The 26,259-nt window shown below is 36.4% G+C and overlaps 4 protein-coding genes and 1 pseudogene across 4 annotated transcripts; 1 reads left to right on the top strand and 4 right to left on the bottom strand.

Moving 5' to 3' along the window:
• Window positions 1-7,663: 7,663 nt before the first annotated feature.
• Window positions 7,664-8,815, bottom strand: LOC132279150 (senescence-specific cysteine protease SAG39-like). The gene is made up of 2 exons (XM_059781084.1): window positions 8,380-8,815; window positions 7,664-8,250 (listed from the first exon to the last, which is right to left on the bottom strand). Exons 1-2 carry the CDS (start codon window positions 8,813-8,815, stop codon window positions 7,664-7,666), a joined length of 1,023 nt encoding a protein of 340 aa, XP_059637067.1.
• A 2,601-nt stretch (window positions 8,816-11,416) lies between these two features.
• LOC132311390 (senescence-specific cysteine protease SAG39-like) lies at window positions 11,417-12,562 on the bottom strand. The gene is made up of 2 exons (XM_059809320.1): window positions 12,127-12,562; window positions 11,417-12,003 (listed from the first exon to the last, which is right to left on the bottom strand). Exons 1-2 carry the CDS (start codon window positions 12,560-12,562, stop codon window positions 11,417-11,419), a joined length of 1,023 nt encoding a protein of 340 aa, XP_059665303.1.
• A 1,660-nt stretch (window positions 12,563-14,222) lies between these two features.
• Window positions 14,223-15,363, top strand: LOC132311475 (senescence-specific cysteine protease SAG39-like). Its single transcript, XM_059809414.1, has 2 exons — window positions 14,223-14,658; window positions 14,780-15,363. Exons 1-2 carry the CDS (start codon window positions 14,223-14,225, stop codon window positions 15,361-15,363), a joined length of 1,020 nt encoding a protein of 339 aa, XP_059665397.1.
• A 2,139-nt stretch (window positions 15,364-17,502) lies between these two features.
• LOC132279159 (senescence-specific cysteine protease SAG39-like) lies at window positions 17,503-20,986 on the bottom strand (annotated as a pseudogene).
• Window positions 20,987-23,974: 2,988 nt separating this feature from the next.
• LOC132309788 (F-box/kelch-repeat protein At5g26960) lies at window positions 23,975-25,591 on the bottom strand. The gene has a single exon (XM_059808066.1). The coding sequence runs from the start codon at window positions 25,540-25,542 to the stop codon at window positions 24,286-24,288; it is 1,257 nt and encodes a 418-aa protein (XP_059664049.1). The 5' UTR covers window positions 25,543-25,591; the 3' UTR covers window positions 23,975-24,285.
• Window positions 25,592-26,259: the final 668 nt, after the last annotated feature.

Below are 26,259 nucleotides of genomic sequence, written 5' to 3' on the forward strand. Positions count from 1 at the left end.
GTGTGAAATATAGCTTTTAGGTGTGTTATTTTTGCTGCCGATGAGGGTGCTAAACTAATCAGTGGGGCTTCTAATTTTTGTTTTATCATTTGCAAGAAATTGTGAAACTTGGAGTACAACCATAAACCAAAGGGAAAAAAAACACACCTAAAAGAAAAATACTACGCAGTTTCTTTAGCACCACTGAAGATTGTAGATTGTATTTAATATACATACCAAAGTGATACACCAACAAAGTGTGATATTTTTCTAATAGAAAGAAGAAGAAGAAAAAAAAAAAAAAAAAAAAAAATTGGATAAGAAATACTTCATTTCTTCGTTTTTGTGTATTAGGGATGTGTTTCCCTTTTGAACGTTTTTCTAATATATTTTTACTTATTAAAAAAAAAAAATACATCCTTTTCATAAACATGTTGATACACAATGTAGCACTACAAGAACAAACAAAATACGTCTCTAGGGCTTACCTTTTTATTTCCAAGACTACTCATCTCATTTGGCCTTTTCATGTCTTTTTCAAAATGTAAACCTTCATCATTAAGATTGACCCACATAAAAGTATTCAGAAACTAGATTCACTCAAAATATACATGATAACTTATGCTAGAATAAAATAAGAGCATCAATATGTAATTACATTCATGATGAGTTGTTAAAAAGTAAAATTCAAATAAAGAAGGCATGTTATAACATATCTAAAAAATGGGGTGTGAGTCAGAAACATCAGTTGCAACAGCCCTTCTTGGCATTTATTCTACATGGGATATGGCAATAGTCTACAAGCTATTTGAACAGATAGACAAAAGGATGTCGTTTTGTGGAGTGCAATGGTTTCGTGGTGTGTGAAGAACATCGCATGAAAGCGTTTCAATTTTTAACAGAAATGCAATTTCATGCTTGTATAATGTTCTCACAATTCACATTATCATATACCAGTTTCTTGATCATATGAGAACCCTCAGTTCATTCTCTATTTCTTTATGCTTCTTAATCTTAGCTCGTGCTTGAACTTTCAATCATTAAATGTTATCATGCTCACTTAAGTAGCATCAAATACCCCAAAAAAAAATTTTCAAATTAAATGCAAATAACAATATGAAAAACTCAATGCTCTTAATTAACATTTTTTGATTGGCACAATCTCAACAGGAATCAACAGATCTCGTAAACAAAATCTGCTTGCGGATTGTAGCCTATAAAGGCTTTAGACGGCTTTTGGTTCATGAGATTGTTTGAATAAACACTGCCATTACTCTATTTAACCTCATATACATCAGATTCAACATTAGGGCTCACGGATTTTACCTTTTCCCCATTCAAATCCACATCTGAGATCAACGAAGACATCTCAATCAAAGATATCAAGTGCTGCAAAGACAAAGAAATTGATTCAGAAGCATAATCTCAATTACACATTTTCCTTACATGTACATATTCAAGTGTGTATATGATAATTAATAAATTTCTTCAAAATCAGTGAGCAGGAGAAATTTCTTCAAAAGAAAATGCAGAAGCAAAAAACCCTAATCATGCAGAAATTATATTTTGGTAACTAAAATTAAACATAATTGCTCTATAGTGATCTTAAAGTCAAGAAAAGGTGAATAGTGACCAATGTTAAAACTTAATTGATCTTAAGTGACCATTTGAGGATAATATGGTCAAAAATACTTAAATGTTTTATAAACATTTTAAAAATAAATTTTAGATAACAAAATTGCCATCCAATACAAATAATAATTCATTGAATTTATCCTCTGCGCAAATCAAGAAAACAAGTTTCATCCCAAAATGTTCTTTATATACTCACTCTGTTGCTTTAATATATCATATTTCTGGATGATTCTAAACTCATGCCTACATACCGGGATGTGTTTAGGACTATAGACAATCTCAATAACAACTCATATGACAACTTTATATTTACAAACTATTGATGTGTATACTTTTGAAACACTCATAAACAGTTGGCAAAATTCTGAAATTAATCAACAATGGTCATTTTTTCTTAAACTATAACTAAGTAGTATTAAAAAATTCCTAAGAATTACAATCTTATATCTTAAGGAAAATCTCTCAAACAAATCAACTTATAAAGTATAATAACTATCCCTTGAAAATAATGAATAAGAAGAAAATTTACAATTTATGTAGATTAGAATTTATAAAATATTACAGAATAAAAATGGGTCTGGTTTTATTATTCTTATTTTTTTATTATATATATATTGTAGATTAGAATTTATAAAATATTACAGAATAAAAAAATAAGAATAATAAAACCAGACCCATTCTTTCTCTCTCTAAAAAATCATTGATTTTCTGTTTTTACCATATTTACAGAGATAATTTCATCATTCTAGCTTCCATGGGTCGCTACGTGTTCCCCATCCTTACCTATAATAATCTTCCTTTGTGGGACACAAGAGGTTTTATTGCAGCAATGTTACTCCACATAGGAAAACAGGTATCAAGCCGCCGAGGAAGGTAAGCCACAGATGGCGTTTTTTTAGAGAGAGAAAAATTATAATTATAATTACTAAACTTACGGCCTTTTTTTTTTTTTGTTTTTTTAGTTAATTATAATGTCACTCCCCTGAGGTTTGATATATTAACAGTCATATATAATTTAATTATTTTTTAAATAAAGACATTCCCGTGATAATTTTGATCCAAACAAATCCTTAAAATATTAAAAAAGACGAAATTGCCTTTCAATATTTAATTTATTTTTATTGTAAAATATCAAAACTTATAAAAAGTCAAATTTACCCTTATATATATATATATATTAATTATATACATTATTACCCTTATATCTATAGTTATATGGAAAGTTGAGGGAGAAGTTAAGAGCTCAACTTTATCGAAATTCCAAATATGGCAACCACAACATCTATCACAAATCCCTCCAGTCGACCAAAGCATCTCACCATTACAACTTCATCACCTAAGCACTGACGAAATCCAACTATAGCAGTGTCCTCTTGAATCACCATCAGAGTTACCAGCCGCCGCCACCCTCATCGACGCCACTACGCTACCACACCCAATTCCCCAACCTCTATCCACTACGCTGCCACCCCCAATTCCCCAATCTCTTTCCACCCACTACTGCAAAGCCACACAAAACCCAACAAACATGAGATGAGGTGGAGGAATGGTGGAGATCGATCTTTTTTCAGTTCGGTGATTGTGCTCCACAGACCGTCTGACCGTGACGCCGTTGACGGAGGCGGCAGCGGTGGGTTTTAGATGACGGCGCGGGTTCCGGCAGAGGCCGTTGCTGGAGAGTATGCCAGAGTTTTTGTTGGGCAGAGGCCGTTGCCGGGCAAATCAGAATTCCAGTCGGCAATGAAGAATCAGTCGTGATTCCGGCGACGATTTTCTGGTTCGCGATTCGCGATTCCTGCAACGGCTCGATGGCATCTCTTCAGTTCACATCAGTTAAAATAACCTCCGAGACGCATCAAGGCCAACAGCTTCTTCTCTTCGACAACGATGGTGATCGAGACATCCTTAACGCGGAGCTCGGAACGGCAGCGGCGGCGGCGCAGAGCTTGGCCTTTGCGCCACTGCTCATCGAGTTTGGTCAGGATTGATAGGTTGGGTTTGGGTTTGGGTTTGGGTTTGGGTTTGGGGTCTAGGCATCATCTTCTATTGGGGGTTTGAGATTTATATATATATATATATCTATAAATCTGTGTGTCTATGCAATTGGGATTTTTTATGGGTTTTTCATGGGTTCAATTGGCTGGATTTTTTTTTTTTGTGGGTTTTTATATGTTGAATTAATGGATTTTGGTTCTGGTGGCAGAGGTTGCAGTGGTGGGTGGTGACTATAGTAGGGTATTTTGGTTAATAAAAAAATAATTGTATTGAATAAATTGGTAATTGAATGTGTCAAGGGCAATAATGTCAATTTAGGATCATTGGGGTGTCTTTGTTAACTTTATCGTATCTAAGGAGGTGTTATTGTTTAAAAATGGCTCAACTTATATATGACTGTCATTACATTAAATCTCAGGAGGTGTGGTTGTAATTAACCCTTTTTTTTTTTTTTGCTTTGCACAAAAATTGGAAAAACAGCTATTCCAATATCTGTAATATCAAATATATTCACCAACTGCAGCAACTATTCTATCTCAATTTATTTGATGACAAATATAATATAGGATTTGAGCAAGTTACCATATCAATGGGTTACAATTATGTAACAAACTCCCTAAAGAAAACACCAAGACAAAAGTTATGCTCGGGCATTCTTATGCTCAGCATTTTCTAACTAGAGAGAGAGAGAGAGAGAGAGAGAGAGGAGAGAGGAAATGGTTCTAGGGTGGGGTTTATATGCACGTATGGGTAGTGATGTTTCCTAATTTAGTTATTTATTTATTTATTTATTTAGTTATTTATTTATTTTATTATAATGTCTTGTTGCTGTAATATATATAATGATGTGGGGATAGGATAGTCTTTTAGCATTGGAATGGCATAGGAGTGATTTAGGATGGTTTGGGAAGGCATTTAAGTCTAATTGCATGGTCACACATTTGACCACTTCTCCACTTGACACATGCACCACACTTGGCAGCTCTTTCTCATGCAAAGGACACCTATACACTAAATGGAAGCATTCCACTAACTCTTACAGACTCCTTCTCAACAGCTTATCTCAATTTCTTCTTCTCTCTTCTTTATTTCTTCTTCTCTTCTTCTTTCCTCCATTAGAGCTTGTTTTTGGAGCTTAATTTTGATAGCTTTCTAGAAAGATTTTAGGGCTGCCATAAGAACATAAAATGTTTCTTGGAGAGAGGATTTTCCATTAATGTAAAAATAAATAAATAAATAAAAATAAAATAAAATCCACACCATTCCTTCATAGCTGAATTTTAAAATTACCTTGGAAGTGGGCTATTGGTTGGTGCTTCAAAGAGGAAGTTACTCCTCTTTCTTTCTCCTTTCCATTGGTGGTTCTAGTTGATCAATTGGAGGCTATTTTGTGGGTCTTAGCTTGAATTAAGGTAGGAGTTGTTCTAACTCTCACAACCTTTGTTTCTAGTGAATTAATCTCTCTAAATTGAACCTCCTTTCAAGCACGTTAAGTGTGATTCACAAACTGAAATTTCTAGCTCTTGTCATGGTGTGTAGTATGTACTATAAATTAAATTTTTGTTTCTCTAATGTTTGATATATCATATGTGTTGAAGTTGAAAAATTAAAACTAAAAAGCAGTACTCATAATTGTTGTAATGTACTTACTACAAAAACTGAAAATTTTATGCCTAGTGTACCTCAAATTTTGGGACTGTTTTATGTAATTAGAAATCTGAAATTTGAGCTTGTATTATGTGCTCAAAACTGGAATTTTACATGTTTAATAATATATATATATGCAAGTGTATGAATGTTTTTGAATTGCTATATGTTTACTATGTTCACTTTGCCTTGTGAATTATGTGGAGTTGATGACAATGTGAATGAGTTTATTACATGAAAGCTACCTTGATAATTTTTTTGCTAGAAATCTGTTTTGTTAGACTGAGTTTTTATGTAGAAATGCTGCAATATTACGACATTGAAAGGCATGTGTTATTCATGCATTACATTGGGTATCAAATGGGGCAAAAACTGAATTTTGGAAGGAGGAAATTTCGTTTTGAAAGAAAGAAATCTGATTTTTTTTGTTTTGGGAATTGTTTTCAAAGATTGTTTGCGAAAACCGGACGGCAAGGAGTTACCTTGTGTCCGTGTCGTTAATGGGACCTAGAGGGGACGTAGAGAGCTTGTCTTCCGTGTGGTTGGGTTACTAGGCCCCAAATGAAGCTAAGGGATTACTTTAGGTCAGGGATAGTGACCAATCCTCCTCTCGTGGCGCCGAGGAGTTACCTCGGGCCGGGTTACATTAACGGTTTGACGATTGAGGCGTTGGATGGAATTGTGGAACTGGGGAGTGGCATTGACATTTCATTCGCATTGCATTTCATTTCATGCGTAGAATTGCATTGTAGAATGATTGTATCTCTCGGCAAACATGATCCCTCTTACTTATAGCTATTCTTTGTGTGGATTCACGGAAGTATTAAGGAGTGCATTTTAGGCAACTTCTACTGAGCCATTGCGCTCATTCCATCATTATTATATATATTTTTCAAGTCATGGAAAGGAAGTCGTTGAAGACATCCCTCCACAAGCTTAGATGGATTTGAACTGTCACATATGACTTTTCTTTTGTATCACTGTATATGTTATATCTATGTGGAGTGTTGTATAGTTTGATCATGTAATAGCAGTAGTACTTGTCTTAAAGGCCTGTAATTAATGGACTTTAAGGACTTATGTTTTGAGATGTATATAGTCGGGGAAAATTATGAATGTTCATTTATAGCTTTCCATTCTATTGTGTGTACATTGAAATGTACACTTGGGACAGGTTTGGGGTGTTACATAGGTGACAGGGTGAGGGGCAAAATGGGAATCAAAAGGGTAAAATAGGGTTTTTATCAAAAAGTGGTTAGAGAGACTTATTTGTACCTTTTTTGAATTTTATGGACTAACATGCACATTTTAAAAAAGTATGGACAAATTATGCACAAACCCTATATATAAAGAGAGTTTTTTACACTTAACCCTTTTTGTAATAGAACTTGTTTGTGAAGGGCCGAAGACCTCCGTTTGTGAACACATTCGTCAATGAAAGAGTTGATTCTGGTGTGTGTTTGTATTCCACTGGTTTATAACAGGAGCTTGATAAATATATTTATATTCGGTTAATTTATTTACTAATTAAATATTCTTTTTGTTCCAAAAAAAATATCTTTTTTGAAAATCGTGACTCACAATGAGTTCCCCAAACGAAACATTTATTTTGGGACATAGAAAGTACAAGTGAGGATCATTTGCAGCCTATAATATGGGAAAAAGTTTATGCTCCTGTTACATGGTACTTTAATGAAGTTTAGTGGAAGGGGTCTTAATAGGCAATAAACCAACCTTTTCAAAGGAGAGGTCAATGGTTCAAGCATTAGTGAGAGTATAGTGTGTGAGTTTGTTTAACTTTTCCAGAAAAAATAAAAAATAAAAATTGGAGAAGCTACATCTGTCTCTATCTTTACTTTAAATTACTACTATGTCCTACTTTTTGCTTTTAGAAGACAAATAAGTAATAATTTTTTGTATTACCAGTGAGTCCTTTTGAAATCTTTTTACAATTAACTTACCTCTTGAGTGTAACTGGCTAAAGTGCCATTAAAATAGCCATTTTTGTGGGCAACCCTCTATCTATCAATTCTAATTTATTTTGAAATTGAGCGGAATGCCAAATTGCCAATTGCATATAGCTTTTTATATGTGTGAAATATAGCTTTAAGGTGCGTTAACTTTGCTACCTATGAGGCTGCTAAACTAATCCATGGGGCTTCTAATTTTTGTTTTATCATTTGCAAGAAGTTGTGAGACTTGAATTATAACCATAAATAGAAGAAAAAAACTACCATGCAGTTTCATCACCGCTGAAGATTATATTTAATGTACATATCAACTGCAATACAATATTTAATACAAGATTAACAAAGAGTAATACACCAGATAGATAATAAGCAAGGTGAAACCATTGAGCTCCTACGAGAACTCAAGATGATCGATGATCCATCCACTGTTTTGCTATTTAAGCAGTTGGATAGGAAGATTCCATGGCAATGCCACAAATGCCTTCCTTAGCAGCAATGTCTCTTTCCATCATAATATATCCACTATCGCCCCAGCTAGTACCCCACGAATTCTTGACTAACCAATACTTGGTACCATCAGCACTTGTCCCATACCCAACTGCTGTAACACCATGGTCTAATTCAGTCCCACAAGCTCCAGTAAAAACACCACTTGAGTAGAATTGGAAGTCGGATCCACTAGCATCAATGGCAACAGATACGGGTTGGTTGGCCACAGCCTTCAACAATGCTGCCTCACTATTGGCAGGCACATCTTCATAACCCGTAATCTTTGCTGCAGCTGCCTTCTTAGTTTTACAAGTTGCATCAACTCCTTCATATGGATAATTGGCTTCGGTAGTGAGGCCATTGTTGTGTATTATGAATTCAAAGGCATCATCCATGAGGCCACCCCCACAGCCTTGATCTACACCACTTGTGTCGCAATCCACAAGTTCTTGCTCAGATAATGAGATCAATTTACTAGTTGTGAGCTTGTTAATCCCTTCCATGGCTGCCACTGCTGAAAATGCCCAGCAACATCCTGCATTTTTTTTTTTTAAATGGGAAGTATAAAACATATATTTTAAGTTAGTCAAAAGGAAACAAAAATGTAATTGCATATGCGAAAGTGTAGTTTTGGATTAGCAAAAAAGAAGGTGATCTGCCTTACCACATTGCCCTTGATCCTTAATGGGAGTAACGGCTCCTTTCTTTCTCCAATCCATGCTAGCCGGAACTGCAGTCACATTTTCATACCTAAATGAAGTTGTTTTAGATGACTTGAGATTGGAGGACATCTTGTAACCATTACGAGAAGCCTGAAACTCCTCATTGGTTAGGTCAGCAAATTCATTGATACCTAGCTTGTAAGGCTTAGTACCAGCATTGTTGAAAGACTCGATGAACTCCATATTGCTCTTGAATATCTTAAATCGCATTTCTTTCTCTACATTGTCCTTGTAAACTTTTCCATAATGAGCCATCCATTGCTCATGTCTGTCAATCATGGATACTTCATTCAGGGTGCGGCATGTGACTTCAGAAATCCCCATCCTCAAAATTAGCAATGTTGCACAAATTAGCTTCCAACTGAGTGTAAAACCCATTGTTTGCTAACTGAATTTTTCAGAGTAAATTTTGCAGCTATGAATAATGATACTGTGAATGAGTAGGCACACTTTGGTCCTTAAATAGATTTAGGTATATATAGAACTGCATTCCAATTGCTTTCTCACCATCTTCTCCCAAATTGAGTTCCCACTATGATTTTAATCTTTTGGCAAGGAGTCAAGTTCCTGAAAGACCCCGGTAAGTTTTGTATGACACAGACAACTAAAGTTAGGTTCCGTAGCCGCTGCTTCAACTTCATTATATACTTTGTCCTTGGATAGATATAGGTATATATTAAATATACAACTACATTCCTATTTCTTCCTCACCATATTCTCTCAAATTGAGTTCCCACTATGATTTGAAAGGAACACGATTCTCCAGTTTGCAGGGAAAACTGTAATGACTTGGACAACCAAGTTCAGTACCATAAAAGCTGCCCCATTGAAACTACAATTCATTTTATTAGATTAATTTATTACCCTAAAATACTAGTACTCTACCACATAGAAAAAACTTATTCAATAGTCCTTGTTTTGAGAGAAAAACAGAGAATATTTTATAAATAAATATGTATGATGTAAGTTTTTGTTGTATTGTTTGTATTTTCTTTTTGTTTTCTAGCTGAAATTTCTATTTCGTGGCTTGTTCCTCAGCCTTGTAGGATACGTTTGAATAGAAAATTGACTCAAATATTTGATATATGTGATTTTTATTGGAAGAAATTGTTCTTTCCTAACAACTTCATTTTAGCACATGTAACTTTTAAGTTAATATTAGGGCCTGCAGCAAAAAAGCAGCTTCAATTTTCAAAGTTCTTGTGACCTGAGATGAAAAGAATCATAGCGTTGGCTGGTGAATTACTCACAGGGAAGTGAGCAGAATGGGAAGAAACAGTATCATTCAACAAGAAGTTTTATTCTAGTTTTCTATGAAATAATAGAGAAAAAACAGTTTTAAAATTCATTTAGTTGACAGTTTCCAATAAAGACCTAATTTAAATCATATCTGTATTGGTAATCTCTAAAATAAATAAACCAAAACAGCCCTAAACACTTCTAGATTATTTTTATCTTAGCTTGTGCAAATTGTGACAACCAAATCTTTTTTCTGGTCCAGTGATTCGGTGAAGGTCATTAGCCCAGTTGGATTCTGTTAAGGACTGTGATTAATCATGTATGGGTTGGTGGCTCAAATGTATTACACATGCTTTTACATGTGCAAAGCAAGGAAAGAACTGATCTTCATGGACAAAAGAATAAGTGAAACAGTGATGATAAGCAAAGCAGTGAACAAGGTTTCTTCAACTAAGTGAAATTAAACTTTGAAACTGGTTCTGTTTTGGGTATAATAGTTAGAGATGCACATGGTTCTGTTTTGGAAGCAGCAGGGGTCTTTTTTAGGCATGTTAAAGATGCTCAGTCAGTATTTTTCGCTGTTAGAGGTAAAAAAATAATAATAATAATAATAAAAATAAAAATAAAAAAATCACACCATTGTTGTAGAAGCAGTTGTCGAAGATGGTTATGCATTTTCACAAGGAATTCAAATTGGACTTCATGCCAAGAGTAGGCAACATGGCAGCCCATTTCCTCAATAAATTTGACCCTTAAAAAACAAAAGTAACTACTTTTTAGAGGACAGGTTACCAAAGGATGTGAGTGATAGTGTGCTTTCAGATTCTATGGAAGTTATTTGATATCGAATGAAATTTGTTTTCCCAAAGAATGCAAAAAAATATACTTCCTCTTCTGAAAGAGGTGTGTAAGTTGTTATCTTATGTTTTCTTGTTTTAATCTCATTATTTTTTCAAAATCCTGCCATTGCACAAGCCTGCCATGACAGTGGAACAATGACAATATTACTTAGCAAAAAGAAAAAATAAGAAAAGCAGTACTAGTGGCATTACTAGTAGTAGAACTGGTGGTTCTAGGAATAGTAATTTGTGCAAGATTGTTTCGAAAACACACGTGGTCAGTCATAAAATACCCAAGAAATACTATGTAAAATGAAGAGGGTGATATGGTTACGGGAAAATGATAATTCAGTTTGCATGAGACATCTGGACACTCAATGTGTATATTGCTCAAGAAATTTACACGACTCTCAAAACTAGCAAAATTTGTTTCGATTACATTGCCTAGGACTTCCGAGGTGGGTATAGTGCTTGAATTCAAGTGGGATAAAATTGATTCTAGGTTCTGGTTTACTTTTACTTAAAACCTTTTTTGAGCACTCAGGCAAAGAACATAGTCTAGTTTATCTTGAAAATGGGATTCTTTTGAATGCAATATTACTTTTAGGGGTTTGATTTTTGTTGCGTATCATGGTGCGAATCTAATTAGTGGGGATTCAATTTTTTGTTTTAAATATTTGCAAGAAATTGTGAGACTAGTATAACAATAAACAGAAGAGAAAAAACACTATGCACTTTCTTCATCACTGAAGATTGTATGTAATATACCTACCAACTGGAATACAAAACTAAATAAAAGATCTAGAATGAGTAATCCACCACAGAGATAATAAGCAAGGTGAAACCACTGAGGTCCTAAGAGAACTCGAGATGATTGAGGATCCACCCAATATTTTGCTATTTAAGCGGTTGGATAGGAAGATTCCATGGCAATGCCACAAATGCCTTCCTTAGCAGCAATGCCTCTTTCCATCATAATATATCCACTATCGCCCCAGCTAGTGCCCCAAGAATTCTTCACTAACCAATACTTGGTACCATCATCACTTGTCCCATACCCAACTGCTGTAACACCATGGTCTAATTCAGTCCCACAAGCTCCGGTAAAAACACCACTTGAGTAGAATTGGAAGTCGGATCCACTAGCATCAATGGCAACAGATACGGGTTGGTTGGCCACAGCCTTCAACAGTGCCTCCTCACTATTGGCAGGCACGTCTTCATAACCGGTAATTTTTGCTGCAGCTGCCTTCTTAGTTTTACAAGTTGCATCAACTCCTTCATATGGGTAATTGGCTTCAGTGGTGAGGCCATGGTTGCCTATTATGAATTCAAAGGCATCATCCATGAGGCCACCACCACAGCCTTGATCAACACCACTTGTGTCACAGTCCACAAGTTCTTGCTCAGATAATGAGATCAATTTACCGGTTGTGAGCTGGTTAATCCCTTCCATGGCTGCCACTGCTGAAAATGCCCAACAACATCCTGCATTTTTTTATGGATTTTAGTATAACATATGTTTTAACTTAGTCGGAAGGAAAGAATAAAGTAATTGCATATGTGAAAGTGTAGTTTTGGATTAGCAAAAAAGAAGGTGTTGTGCCTTACCACATTGACCTTGATCCTTAATGGCAGTAACGGCTCCTTTCTTTCTCCAATCCATGCTAGATGGAACTGCAGTAACATTTTCATATCTAAAGGAAGTTGTTTTAGATAACTTGAGATTGGAGGACATCTTGTAACCATTACGAGAAGCCTGAAACTCCTCATTGGTTAGGTCAGCAAATTCATTAATGCCTAGCTTGTAAGACTTAGTACCAGCATTGTTGAAAGACTCGATGAACTCCATATTGTCCTTGAATATCTTAAATCGCATTTCTTTCTCTACATTGTCCTTGTAAACTTTTCCATAACGAGCCATCCATTGCTCATGCCTGTCAATCATGGATACTTCATTCAGGGTGCGGGATGTGACTTCAGAAATCCCCATTCCCAAAATTAGCAAAGTTGCACAAATTAGCTTCCAATTGAGTATAAAACCCATTGTTTGCTAACTGAATATTGCAGAGAAGATTTTGCTAATGGATAGTGACAATGTGAATGATTAGGCACACTTTGGTCCTTGGATAGATATAGGTATATATAGAACTGTATTCCAATTGCTTCTTGCCATCTTCTCTCAAATTGAATTCCCACAATGATTTGAATCTTGTTGCAAGGGATCAAGTTCCTGAGAAAACCCGGTAAGTTATGTATGACACTGACAACTAAAGCTTGGTTCCATAGATGCTGCTTCAACTTCATTATATACTTTGTCATTTGTGCTGTTCTGGTAAGCAATCTTCCTACAGTTTTGGACCTTGCTGAACTAAATGTTATTTCTTCTATTGGCTGGTCAAGCATAAGCTCATGTGCCATTTGGATTTTTCTCCGTGTCTGCAGTGCCTGTCCTCAGTATCCAATGAATGACTACATGATAATTCAATTTGATTCGTTTGAGTGTAGCTGAAATGGACCCTATATATTAAAATGATGAAAAATAAATAAATATTTCCTTTATGAACAATTTGGACACATATTTTAAAAATTCCAGTGTGCACTATTAATGTTGAAAACAGTCTTGAGTATTAATTATCTGCTTAATGGTCTTTGAACTGCATTTACAGTGTTTAGAAATATGGAACTTTTTCTCAGAACTATAATTGAAATTAGTTCAAATTTTAAACTTACCCCACATTGTGTTCTCAAAGCCTTTTTAGGTAGCTAGAGTTGATCAATTATCCTAAAGAAACCAACAAAATTTCAAAAGGCTGTTACGAAAAACTTAATTTATAAACAAGTTATCAAACTACAAATTTGGTCATTGACAGCTTCTTCTTCTTTTTTCTTTTTTCTTTTTGTGTATATATTATATTGTTCTTTCTCAGTGTAAATATCTTTACTGTCATCTCTTAAATAAAATTATTTGCAATCGTGTTCCTTTTTAGTTATGGAGGATGTTCAGAAGCTTCTGCATTTCAGTAGTAAATGGCCCCTTAAAACAAAAATAACAACTGTTTTAGAGGATAGGTTACAAAGGAAGTGAGTGAGAGTGTGTTTTCAGACTGTATGCAAGTTATTAAATATTGAATGAAATTTGTTTCAATTCAAAGACCATTTTGCAGACAATAGTCAATTTTTTTTTTTTTTTTGGTAAGTAATAAAACTCAAGATTGGTTTCAACATTCACAGTGTACGCTAGGATAATATAGACAAAAAGGACAAACTTATTTATTTTAAAATCATTAACTGATCGAGGACAGACACCTGCAGACAAAGAAAAGACCAAATGGTATATGAGCTTATGCTTGAACGGCCCTTAGTAGAACTAACATTTAGTTCAGCAAGGTCCAAAGCTGTAGGACGATTGCTCAGCAGAACAATAATAATGGCAAAGTAAATAATGAAGTTGAAGCAGCGTCTACGGAACCAAAATTTTGGTTGCTTGTGTCATAGATAACTTACCGGGCTTTCTCAGGAACTTGATTTCATGCCAAAAGATTAAAATCATAGTGGGAACTCAATTTGAGAGAAATTGGTGAGGGAGCAATTGGACTGCAGTTCTATATATAGCTCTATATATAAGACGACCAAAGTGTGCCTACTCATTCACATCATCACTATCCATAAGCAAAATATTCTCTGCAATATTCAGTTAGCAAACAATGGGTTTTATACTCAATTGGAAGCTAATTTGTGCAACTTTGTTAATTTTGGGAATGGGGATTTCTAAAGTCACATCCCGCACCCTGAATGAAGTATCCATGATTGACAGACATGAGCAATGGATGGCTCGTTATGAAAAAGTTTACAAGGACAATGTAGAGAAAGAGATGCGATTTCAGATATTCAAGGACAATATGGAATTCATTGAGTCTTTCAACAATGTTGGTACTAAGTCATACAAGCTAGGCATCAATGAATTTGCTGACCTAACTAATGAGGAGTTTCAGGCTTCTCGTAATGGTTACAAGATGTCCTCCAACCTCAAGTCATCTAAAACAACTTCCTTTATGTATGAAAATGTGACTGCAGTTCCAGCTAGCATGGATTGGAGAAAGAAAGGAGCTGTTACTCCAATTAAGGATCAAGGTCAATGTGGTAAGGCACAATACCTTCCTTTTGCTAATCCACAATTACATTTTTATATATGCAATTACTTGTTTATATCCTTTTGACTAACTTAAAACATATGTTATAATACAATGCATAAAAAATGCAGGATGTTGTTGGGCGTTTTCAGCAGTGGCAGCCATGGAAGGGATTAACCAGCTCACAACCGGTAAATTGATCTCATTATCCGAGCAAGAACTTGTGGACTGCGACACAAGTGTAGATCAAGGCTGTGAGGGTGGCCTCATGGATGATGCCTTTGAATTCATAATAGGCAACCATGGCCTTACCACCGAAGCCAATTACCCATACGAAGGAGTTGATGCAACTTGTAAAACTAAGAAGGCAGCTGCAGCAAAAATTACCGGTTATGAAGACGTGCCTGCCAATAGTGAAGCGGCACTATTGAAGGCTGTGGCCAACCAGCCCATATCTGTTGCCATTGATGCTAGTGGATCTGACTTCCAATTCTACTCAAGTGGTGTTTTTACCGGAGCTTGTGGGACTGAATTAGACCATGGTGTTACAGCAGTTGGGTATGGGACAAGTGATGATGGGACCAAGTATTGGTTAGTCAAAAATTCTTGGGGCACTAGCTGGGGCGATAATGGATATATTATGATGGAAAGAGGCATTGCTGCTAAGGAAGGCATTTGTGGCATTGCCATGGAATCTTCCTATCCAACTGCTTAAATAGCAAAATAGTGGGTGGATCCTCGATCATCTCAAGTTCTCTTAGGAACTCAGTGGTTTCACCTTGCTTACTATCTATGTGGTGTATTGTATTGCAGTTCGTATATAAATGAAATACAATCTTAAGTGGTGAAGAAACTGCATAGTGTTTTTTTCTTGATTATACTCTCAAGTCTCACAATTTCATGCAATTGATAAAACCAAGATTCAAGACCCTACTAATTAGATTAGCATCCTCATATGCAACAAAATTTCACCCCTAAAATCTATATTCAATATCCCACATCTAATTATATATTCAATCAGTAATTTGGCATCCAAAAGAAACTCAATTTCAAGATAAACTAGACTAAGTTCTTTGCCTAAACTGGTCGAGCTTCTCTGCAGTAGAACTGATAGAATACCAATAGACTGAAATGATGCTTGTCCAAAAAATGGCTATTTCAATGGCATTTGCAAGTAAGAAACCTTTCTACATTTCACTCCTTTTATGCCCTCAACAGCAGTAAAAAAACTGATGATTCTGTTAAGCAATTCTTAGTATGTTATGCTGAACAACATGTTAAAAGCCCCTTGGCTATATTACTGCTTGAAGCTTGGTTACTTAATTAGCAGTGAGATAGTTAGGTAGCTTATAGCTTAATTGGTGCAAGGGAGTAGATTTTTACTCATTTCAAGGATGAAATGTCGAAAAGTAATGCACAATGCAGCAAAAGGATGAACTAGCAGCACAAGTAATACCTATTCTTTTCGACTATAACCAAGGAAATCGATTATTGGGGTCTAAAAAGACTGTAAAAAATAAAACGTCACTGTTCTCAAAAAACAAGAAAACAGAAAATCACAACAATGGCTGGAACATGCACACCACTTTCTGGAAGAGGAAGAAGACTACTTCAGCCAAAATTTACAATTTTTTAAAATATGGAACCCTCTTCATAGAACTAGGATTGAAATTAGTTCAAATTGTAAATTTATGTTACTTATATCCGAATTCCAAATAACGGATTGCACACTGTTGTCAAAAGCTTTTTTATTATTATTTCTCCTAAAGAAACCTATAAAATTTCAAAAGGCAGTTGAATAAAACTGAGTTTAGAAAAGTATATTCACCTCTGTGTTTGTTGTTTGGTTAGCTGTTTGTTAATAACAGTTTGTTTAGGGAAAAAATTTTGATTTTAGAAACTAGTTATCAAAACTGCGAATTTGGTCATTGACAACTCTAGCCTCATCAATCTGTTAACATCTTTATCCATATGATATTACTGGTTCCCAAATTTTATTAACAAATCAAGAAGAACCACAAAATGCGCAACAAATACATTAATAGGACTTCTGAGAACACAATAAACACAAGTTTTGCAGCAATTCATACTAAATTTGTTATATATTTCACTGCCTAGGGAGAAATGTCAGCTTTTACATCTACTTCATTTCACGTCTTATGATTAAAATTATGTCAGTCTGATGGACTCCAATGTTCAAAACAAGCCGCTGGGTGGGATATGATAGTTATAGATAAGTTGGCTCTGTTTTAATAGCAGCAGGAGACAGGAACTCATTTCATAGGTGTAGACGGTGGTCTGTGGTGGTTTATGCCTTTATGGCCTGTCACGGTGGTGAGAATTGTTTGCTTCTATTACATTGCCCAGAACTTCCAAGGTCAGTATACTGCTCGAGCTCATTTCAGTCTATTGGTATTCATTCAGTTCTACTGCAAAGAAACTCAACCAGTTTAGGCAAAAAACTAGTCTAGTATATCTTCAAATTTGAGCTTCTTTTGAATGCCAAAACACTGATTGAATATAGATATTAGATGTGTGATATTAAATATAGCTTTTAGGTGTGTGCTTCTCATTGCATTTGAGGATGCTATTCTAATCAGTGGGGCTTATTTTTTCATTTGCAATTAATGATGAGACTTGGAGAGTCGGAGTATAACCATAAGCAGAAAAAAAAAAATGCAGTTTCTTCATCAATATTGAATATTGTATTTAATTTATATAGGAACTGCAATACAACATTTTATACAAGATCAAGGGGGAGTAATGAAACACCACATAGATAATAAGCAAGGTGAAACCACTGGGTTCCTAAGAGAACTCGAGACGATTGAGGATCCACCCACTATTTTGCTATTTAAGCAGTTGGATAGGAAGAATCCATGGCAATGCCACAAATGCCTTCCTTAGCAGCAATGTCTCTTTCCATCATAATATATCCATTATCACCCCAGCTAGTGCCCCATGAATTCTTGACTAACCAATACTTGGTACCATCATCACTTGTCCCATATCCAACTGCTGTAACACCATGGTCTAATTCAGTCCCACAAGCTCCGGTAAAAACACCACTTGAGTAGAATTGGAAGTCAGATCCACTAGCATCAATGGCAACAGATACGGGTTGGTTGGCCACAGCCTTCAACAATGCTGCCTCACTATTGGCAGGCACATCTTCATAACCGGTAATCTTTGCTGCAGCTACCTTCTTAGTTTTACAAGTTGCATCAACTCCTTCATATGGATAATTGGCTTCAGTAGTGAGGCCATGGTTTTTTATTATGAATTCAAAGGCATCATCCATGAGGCCACCCTCACAGCCTTGGTCTACACTTGTGTCACAGTCCACAAGTTCTTGCTCAGATAATGAGATCAATTTACCGGTTGTGAGCTGGTTAATCCCTTCCATGGCTGCCACTGCCGAAAATGCCCAGCAACATCCTGCAATTATTTGTATGGCCAGGTTGTGTTATAACTTATGTTTTTAGTTAGTCAAAAGGATATAAAAAAGTAATTGCATATCTGAAATTGTAGTAGTGGAATAGCAAAAGGAATGTGTTGTGCCTTACCACATTGACCCTGATCCTTAATGGGAGTAACAGCTCCTTTCTTTCTCCAATCCATGCTAGCTGGAACTGCAGTCACATTTTCATACCTAAACGAAGTTGTCTTAGATGACTTCAGATTAGAAGACATCTTGTAACCATTACGAGAAGCCTGAAACTCCTCACTAGTTAGGTCAGCAAATTCATTGATGCCTAGCTTGTATGACTTAGTACCAGCATTGTTGAAAGACTCAATGAACTCCATATTGTCCTTGAATATCTTAAATCGCATTTCTTTCTCTACATTATCCTTGTAAACTCTTCCATAACGAGCCATCCATTGCTCATGTCTGTCAATCATGGATACTTCATTCAGGGTGCGGGATGTGACTTCAGAAATTCCCATCCCCAAAATTAGCAAAGTTGCACAAACTAGGTTCCAATTGAGTGTAAACCCCATTGTTTGCTAACTGAATATTGCAGAGAAGATTTTGCTATTGGGCAGTGAAAATGTGAATGAGTGGGCACACTTTGGTCCTTGGATAGATATAAGTATATATATATATACAACTACATTCTTCTTGCTTCCTCACCTTTTTCCCTCAAAGTGAGTTCCCACTATGAGCAAGGAACCAAGGTCCTGAGAAAGCCCGGTAAGTTATGTATGACATAGACAACTAAAGGTTGGTGCCGTAGATGCTGCTTCAACTTTATTATATATTTTGTCATTATTATAGTTCAGGTGAGAAATCTTCCTAAAGTTTAAGAACCTTGCTGAACTAAATGTTGGTTCTACTACGTGCCGTTGAAGCATAAGCTCATATGGAATTTTCTTTTGTCTGCAGGTGCCTGTCCTCCTCAGTTGCAAATGTATGGCCGGGACCCTTTACATGATAATGATTTTGGAATAAATAAATTGCTTCCTTTTTTGTATATTAATATATTCTAGAGTGCACTGTGAATGTTGGAATCAATCTCAAGTATTACCTGCAAAATGGTCGTTGAATTGCATTTACGGTGCCCAAATATGAAACTCTCTTCTTAAGAGATTGATTGGTCACTGACAACTCTAGCAAATTGACTGACCTTGCAAAACTTATATATCTAGCTCATCTTGTCCCTTCACATTTGAGGAATTTTTTAATTAACTGAATGACCAAATGTTAATTTATCTAGACAATCTCTCACTCCAATTCACAAAAAGCCTGATCCGATGACCCCAATTTTACAATTGTGTGTTGAGAGTTCAGAACTTTCTCTTCTGTGTTGATTTTCACCTGCATCAAAATGTTAATGAACTCTCTCTTCTGTGTTGGCGTAGGTCCCCAAATAATTTTTTTTTTTTTTTTTTTTTCCTGTACAAAAATATAATGAGAGCTGGCTCAATGATAAGGTTTTGCAGGTATTTTACTTGGATCTCTGCTTTGTTTGGAATTATGGGATTTAAAATTGGACTTGTAAAATAAATTGGATTATAATTTAAAAAATAATAATAATTTATTCGCTGTTTGGAATTAACAGGAATTTGTTAAAAAAAAATTTAAAAATAGATCTGGTACCATTTTAGGATGAGAGATTTGAAAGTGAATGCAACTTGCAAGATGGGCAAGATGGGTAATTTTCGTTGATAAGCAATTACTTTCCAAATCCTCTCAAATTCTAGAGAAATCCTGAAATTTCAATAAGGCTTGAACCTGAATAATCTACGTAATTACATGCAAGTCATTCAAAAGTTTGAGCAATTACCACGATTACACACATACAAAATTTGCAAGTCATTCGAAAAGATTACATGCATATAAAATTTGCAAGTCAGTCAAAAGTTTCAAAGAAACAAACTTGATTCTAAGGTTTGAAAATGTGCATTGACATCCCTCCAGATATGAAATTACATTTTAACTCTTTAACTTGTCAACAACTCTATTTAATCATGAAATTATAAATTTAACCTTTTAAATAAATTTAATGGAGTAAAGTAACTTCTTCATCTCTTCTATACATATACATATAGATATAGTTTATATATAATAATACTTATAGCACCATAACCACCATAACATAAAAATAAAAAAAATAAAATTCAGTTTTTTTTTTTTGAAATAGCCATATAACTGTAAACCACCATAACCACCACCACATCCAAACACCACAATAAATAAAATAATAATAATAATAATAATAATTTGAAAACACTCATGGCCAACCCATATTTATACATCCCAAAAGCACCTAAAACAACCTGGGAAGCAAACAAGGTGACCACCACCACACCCCAAGACAACACCACTAACACACCCAGACGCTACCAGAACCACCACCACCACCATAATAGAAAAAATAAAAATAAAGACCCGACACCACCATAACCACCACAACAACCACCACCAGAGTAGGAAAAAAAAAATAGAACAACCATGGCCAGCGCAGACCCACCACAACAGGAAAAAAAAAAAAAAAAAAAAAAAAAAAAAAAAAAAAACAGCCATGTCCGAGATCGAGAAGAGAGACGGAGTGTCGACGGCTAGGTACTAAAATGAACCAAAAAAAAAAAAAAAAATTAAAGATTATGGTAAAGAAAGAAGTTTAATGATAAGAATAATTTTGTCAATTAATAAGGTTGACAAAATTACCAGGACCTGATGGAGTTACACCAATTTTCTACCAACAATACTGGGATGTGATAAAGGGAGATCTTATAAGTTCTTTTAATGATTTTTTAGAGCATGGTCAGCTTTTGAAAAGCCTAAATGCCACCAATGTTATGTTGATTCCGAAGGTGAAAGTACCTACTAACATAGCTCAATTTCGACCGATCTCACTGTGCAATGTGGTAATGAGGCTTTTTACTAAAATATTAGCTAATCACTTAAAACCTTTGTTAGCTAGTATTGCTAGTGAAGAGCAAAGTGCATTTGTGCCAGGGAGATTAATAACTAATAATATACTTATTGCACATGAGGTAGTTCATTTTTTGAAAACTAGGGCTGGAAGGAAAAATAAATTCATGGCAGTGAAGTTGGACATGGCAAAGGCTTATGATAGGGTGGAGTGGACTTATTTACGCAAAGTGTTAAATAAATTGGGTTTTGATGACAAGTGGATTACAGTGGTTATGGAAACTGTTAGTACTGTCTCCTACTCTATTTTGTTGAATGGCAATGCAGGGGATCTCTTTATACCATCTAGAAGGATTAGACAAGGTGATCCTTTATCACCTTACTTATTCCTATTATGTGCAGAGGGACTTACCAAGTTAATTAATAAGGCAACGGCTGATGGACACTTCTCTGAGATTCGAATGAATAAAGGGCCAACTGTATTTCATTTGCTATTTGCTGATGATTCTTTGGTGTTTTGTAGAGCAAATGACAGGGAATTAAATGTATTGAAACAGTTGCTGATCAGGTATGAGATACTAACAGGACAATAAATCAATTACTCAAAATCGTCCATTATTTTTAGTGCTAATGTCCCGGTTGATGAGAGGGAAGATTTGAGTAGAAGGTTGGGAGTTATCATAGGGGGAAGGTTTGACAGGTATTTGGGGCTGCCAGCTGAGATTGGTCGACCCAAAAAACAGATTTTCAAATATCTTGAAGACAAAATGGTTGACAAGATAAAAGGGTGGAAAGATTGTTTCTTTTCTAGTGCTGGGAAGCCAACTCTTATTAAGTCTGTTTTTCAAGCCCTTCCTACGTATACCATGAGTTGTTTCAGGCTTCCTGTAGGAGTTTACAAAAGTTTGAGTAGTAAAGTTATGCACTTTTGGTGGTCTAGGTCTGGGTCTAAGAAAGGACGGAACTTGTGCTGGTTAAAATGGGAACAGTTGTGTAAGAATAAGCAAGAGGGTGGCTTGGGTTTTAGAGATCTCAAAGCTTTTAATATTGCACTTTTAGCTAAACAAGGATGGCGGCTAGCGGTGGAGGATGGTAGTCTACTCTCAAGAATTTACAAAGGAAAGTATTATCCTCACAATTCTTTTTTAGAGGCCAGAATAAGAGGTAATTCAAGTTGGGCTTGGAAAAGCATATGTTCATCCAGAGAGGTTGTGCAGAGAGGCCTGAGGTGGCGAGTAGGTATAGGGAATGCAGTGCAGGTATGGACTGATCCATGGATTCCAAATGCTTCAGGTTTTAAAATTTCTTCACCTTATCCTACGGGGTGTATTATGCGCACAATTCAGGACTTGGTGGATCCTTATTTAAAATCTTGGGATTTTGTACTTATTTCTCAGTTTTTTTCTTAAAAAGAGTCTGCGAAAATTTTGTCAATTCCATTAAGTGAAACTACTGTCGAGGATAAAAAAAGTATGGCACTTCTCAAATGATGGAAGTTTTACGATGAAGTTTGCATACAGGGTTGCCGTTGAGTGGTTGCAAAGAGCTACTAGATCGTTGGGATATGAGAGAAGAATTAATGGATGTGCAATTGTTAATGGATTTTGGGACAAAGTATGGAAGCTTAAGGTGAAGGAGAAATTGAATTACTTTATTTGGAGTTGTGTTTATAGGATTGTCCCAGTTTTGGAAGATCTAAAGAAGCGTCAAGTTGTGGAATCTAATATTTGTTTGAGGTGTGGTTTGGATAGTGAATCTATTGAGCATGTGATATTGAGATGCCCTTATGATGTTAAAGTGTGGAAATTTTGCCCTATCAAATTGAATCCTAATTGTTTCCATAATAATACATGGGTGCAGTGGTTTTGTGGTCTAATGAAATTGTGGGAAAAGGCAAAGGACAGGGATTTATATTTGAGCTTAATTGTCTATGTTTGCTGGTATTTATGGAAGAGTAGAAATAGATTTTATTATGAGCAGAAAGAGATTGGGGAGAGGGCTCTAATGTAGTTAGCGTTTCACCATTGGAATGAGTATCAAGAGGTTATTAAAGGCGGCCATGAAGCTAGGATAAGCCGTTCCTCTCAATCTAATGTTGTGCGATGGAAAGCTCCTACAGAAAATGGATTTAAGCTAAATTTTGATACTGCCTATAGAGATCAGACCAAAGATGCTGCTACTGGCTTAGTTCTGCGTGATTGTAGGGGTAAGGTTTTAAAGGCGGTGATCCATTTCTTCCCAAACGTGGCTTCTGCATTAGTAGCTAAAGCCATGTCTGCAAGATTAGCCTTAAAGTGGGCTCAAGCGTGGGAATTAATAGAAGTGGAGATTGAAGGAGATTGTAGTTTGGTGATTAATTCATCAAAAGTTTCAGTTGACATTGAAGCTATTTGGGGAGATATTCAGGCTTATATAAAACTACATGATCGATGGAAGATTGGTTGGGTGAAGAGACAGGCAAATGTTTTGGCTCATTGTCTTGCCCAGTATGCTATGCAGAGAAGAGAAACTATATGTTTTTCTAATTTTTTCCCAACTTTCATAAAAGAGAAAATTTATATGGATTGTATTCATATTTAATTTCATCTTATGAAAGATTTTCTTGCCTTTGAAAAAAAAAAAAAAAAAACTATTCTAAGTGACATTAAATCTCCGGAACCCATCTGAGTGACCGGGTGTCAACGCAATTTACCCTTATATTGGCAGTCTGAGTGATTTTTGTCCTTATATATAATAGTTATTTTCACACGTGATTGATTCTACTTTAATTTTTTCACACATATCTACATATATAATAGTTTAATTTCACAACGTGAAAGCATCTGAAACTGAAAGTAAAAGGACAAGAACACTGGAGATCTGCAGATTTTTTTTTTTATAGATTAACTTAATAATTTTAGATTAAGTTAGTCCAATACAATTATACAAGTAGCCCAAAGTCAAAATCTGAATAATAAAACTTTAGAAACTTAATCTGTTCCAAATGAGGCAAAGAACCATACAAATCTATCGCCCACGTGTAGGGCCCACATATCATCAGTGACAATACACAGATCACAATCCATTCTCTAGATATACGGCGCTTTTATCTTCTCAACTTCCAATAATTACCCTAAATACCAATTATACCCTTCGATTTGGCCCAACTTGTAATTACTTTAATAATTAATACCCTCGCGCGTCAAAACGCGAATCAATTTTCAAAACACGTCCACAAACAGTCGAGACAAAGGTGCATTGGACTACTCGAAGCGCATGTTAGCACTCAACAGAAACGCAGGCGGCGCGTCGAATCACCTCCGGGAGATCCGCCTCTCTACTCCACTCTCCGGCGGCGCAATCGTACACCAAAACCAATCCTTCTTTCAACCCTCTGGTGCTCCTCCCACCCCTCCTCAACAAGTCATCGATGCAACCCATCACCTGTACCAGCGCCACCTTGTCCCCAACCCCAACACAGCTGAACCGAACTGTACTGTCCAGTCTAAACTGCGCCGGCAGTGGTGGAGACTTCACTCTACACCACTCCCCAAACCCACCCCCACCACTCTTCTTACGCGCGCCGAACCTCCAAAACGACAGCTCCACAGCATGGCTCGCCAGCACGTATATGTGTCCCTCCGCAGCGCACGCCGCCACCACGCAACCGCCACCCGGCACCGATCGACTCCTGAGCCACCCACGCGCTTCCACGTCGTACAAATCCATTGAGCTTGCGTACACATGCGCCTCCGCCCCAGCGGCGCGTGAGTTTTCGTTTCCCGACGAGCCAATCTTCAGCCCTCCGATCACATAGAACACGCCATCAACCGATGCGCCAATGCAGCCGTAGCGCCTCCTCGGCGCGTCGGCCACTGTTAGCCACGTGTCCGTCTCCGGATCGTATTCTTCCACGGCCGACGACCGGGAAGCTCCGCCGGAGACGTATATTTTCCCGTACACAACGGCGGCGGCGAACTTCTTCCTAGGGAAGATCATTCCCGATCTCGCAGTCACGGTTCCGGTCCAAGTATCGCACCGGAGCATTGCGGTTCGGCCGATGATATAAATGTGACGGCCAATCGCCGATAGGCGTGCGTGGGAAAACAAATGGTGAAAGCAAAGCACATCTTCCGCAGTAAAGGAAGCCATTTTCCAGGAGGCATCGTGGCCGATACGGTGACTGGCGGTGTGGAGGGCGGAATCAGTGACGGCGACGGCGAAGACAGTGTGGCGGAGACGGCCGTGGCAACGTCGGAGTTGGTAGAAATCGGAGGAGTGGAGGAGATGGGCCCAGCGGCGACAGACGAGGGAGATGGAAAAGAGGGAAGAATGTGCAACCCTAGATAGGCATTCGAGGAGGAGGTCGTGGGGGAGGGAAGAGATAGATTGGTCCTCCGTCGACGCTTTACCGGCGGTGGTACTGTGGAGTGAGGTGGTGACCACACGGTGGTTGTGGTGGATGTCTTGTTGTGGATTTGGGAAACATGATTTCACGAGCCATGAGAATTGGCGAGAATTACAGCTCTCTGACATGTGACCCTGTTTGAGTTGGGTGTTTAGCTGAAATCGACCCTCCGATGATAAATAAATAAAGGCGTGTGTCCTTTGTGGAGATTATAGAAACATTAAATAATTAAATAAATAAATAAAATGTCCTTTTGCGTATGGTATAAATAAAGGCAAAATAGTAAAATTTCAAAAACAAATTGAAGGGTTATTTGGTAAAAAATAATAATAATAATAATTTAACAATGTTTTTTTAAAAAAAAAAATTTGAATAGCTCGCTACTATTGCTTGCTTGAATGTCGAAACCAATCTTGAGTACTATTGTCATTCAAATTTAGATTTGCTTGAACTCTCTTCTTAGAATTAGATTTAAATTTATGTTCCTCATATATACCAAACGTTCCAAACTAACCCTTTGGATGCTGGAAAGCATTTGTCATGTTCACTTTTAATTTCCTTGTAATTTTAGTTTCCTTATGCTAGGTTTTTTTTTTTTTAGTTTCCTATACTTAAAGGTTTCCCTAATATGAATATATGTAATAACCAATTTAATTATCAATAATACATCTTCTCTGTAATTTTTTACTCTTTTGTTCATTTGTCATTTTCTATTACCTTAAAAATTTCTCTCAACTTTATGAATTCAGAGTTGTCCTCTTGTTCATTCGTGAACGTCTTCGTCAATTTCTATAGTAAACTGCCTCAAAAAATTCTCATATCATATTTTTTCTGTTGCCTTGTCA

The sequence above is a fragment of the Cornus florida genome, unplaced genomic scaffold (genome assembly GCF_030987335.1).
Source record: "Cornus florida cultivar Cherokee Brave unplaced genomic scaffold, ASM3098733v1 CherokeeBrave_3.0.0_Hap2_Chr01, whole genome shotgun sequence".
Taxonomy (NCBI): Eukaryota; Viridiplantae; Streptophyta; class Magnoliopsida; order Cornales; family Cornaceae; genus Cornus; species Cornus florida.

Bases quoted from the DNA above. Each gene is read 5' to 3' on its own strand.
- LOC132311390 (XM_059809320.1), bottom strand. From the start codon at position 12,562: ATGGGTTTTATACTCAATTGGAAGCTAATTTGTGCAACTTTGCTAATT. The intron at 12,004-12,126 runs GTAAGGCACAAC...AAAAAAATGCAG, and splicing joins TAAGGATCAAGGTCAATGTG to GATGTTGTTGGGCATTTTCA.
- LOC132311475 (XM_059809414.1), top strand. From the start codon at position 14,223: ATGGGTTTTATACTCAATTGGAAGCTAATTTGTGCAACTTTGTTAATT. The intron at 14,659-14,779 runs GTAAGGCACAAT...TAAAAAATGCAG, and splicing joins TAAGGATCAAGGTCAATGTG to GATGTTGTTGGGCGTTTTCA.
- LOC132309788 (XM_059808066.1), bottom strand. From the start codon at position 25,542: ATGTCAGAGAGCTGTAATTCTCGCCAATTCTCATGGCTCGTGAAATCA.
- LOC132279150 (XM_059781084.1), bottom strand. From the start codon at position 8,815: ATGGGTTTTACACTCAGTTGGAAGCTAATTTGTGCAACATTGCTAATT. The intron at 8,251-8,379 runs GTAAGGCAGATC...AAAAAAATGCAG, and splicing joins TAAGGATCAAGGGCAATGTG to GATGTTGCTGGGCATTTTCA.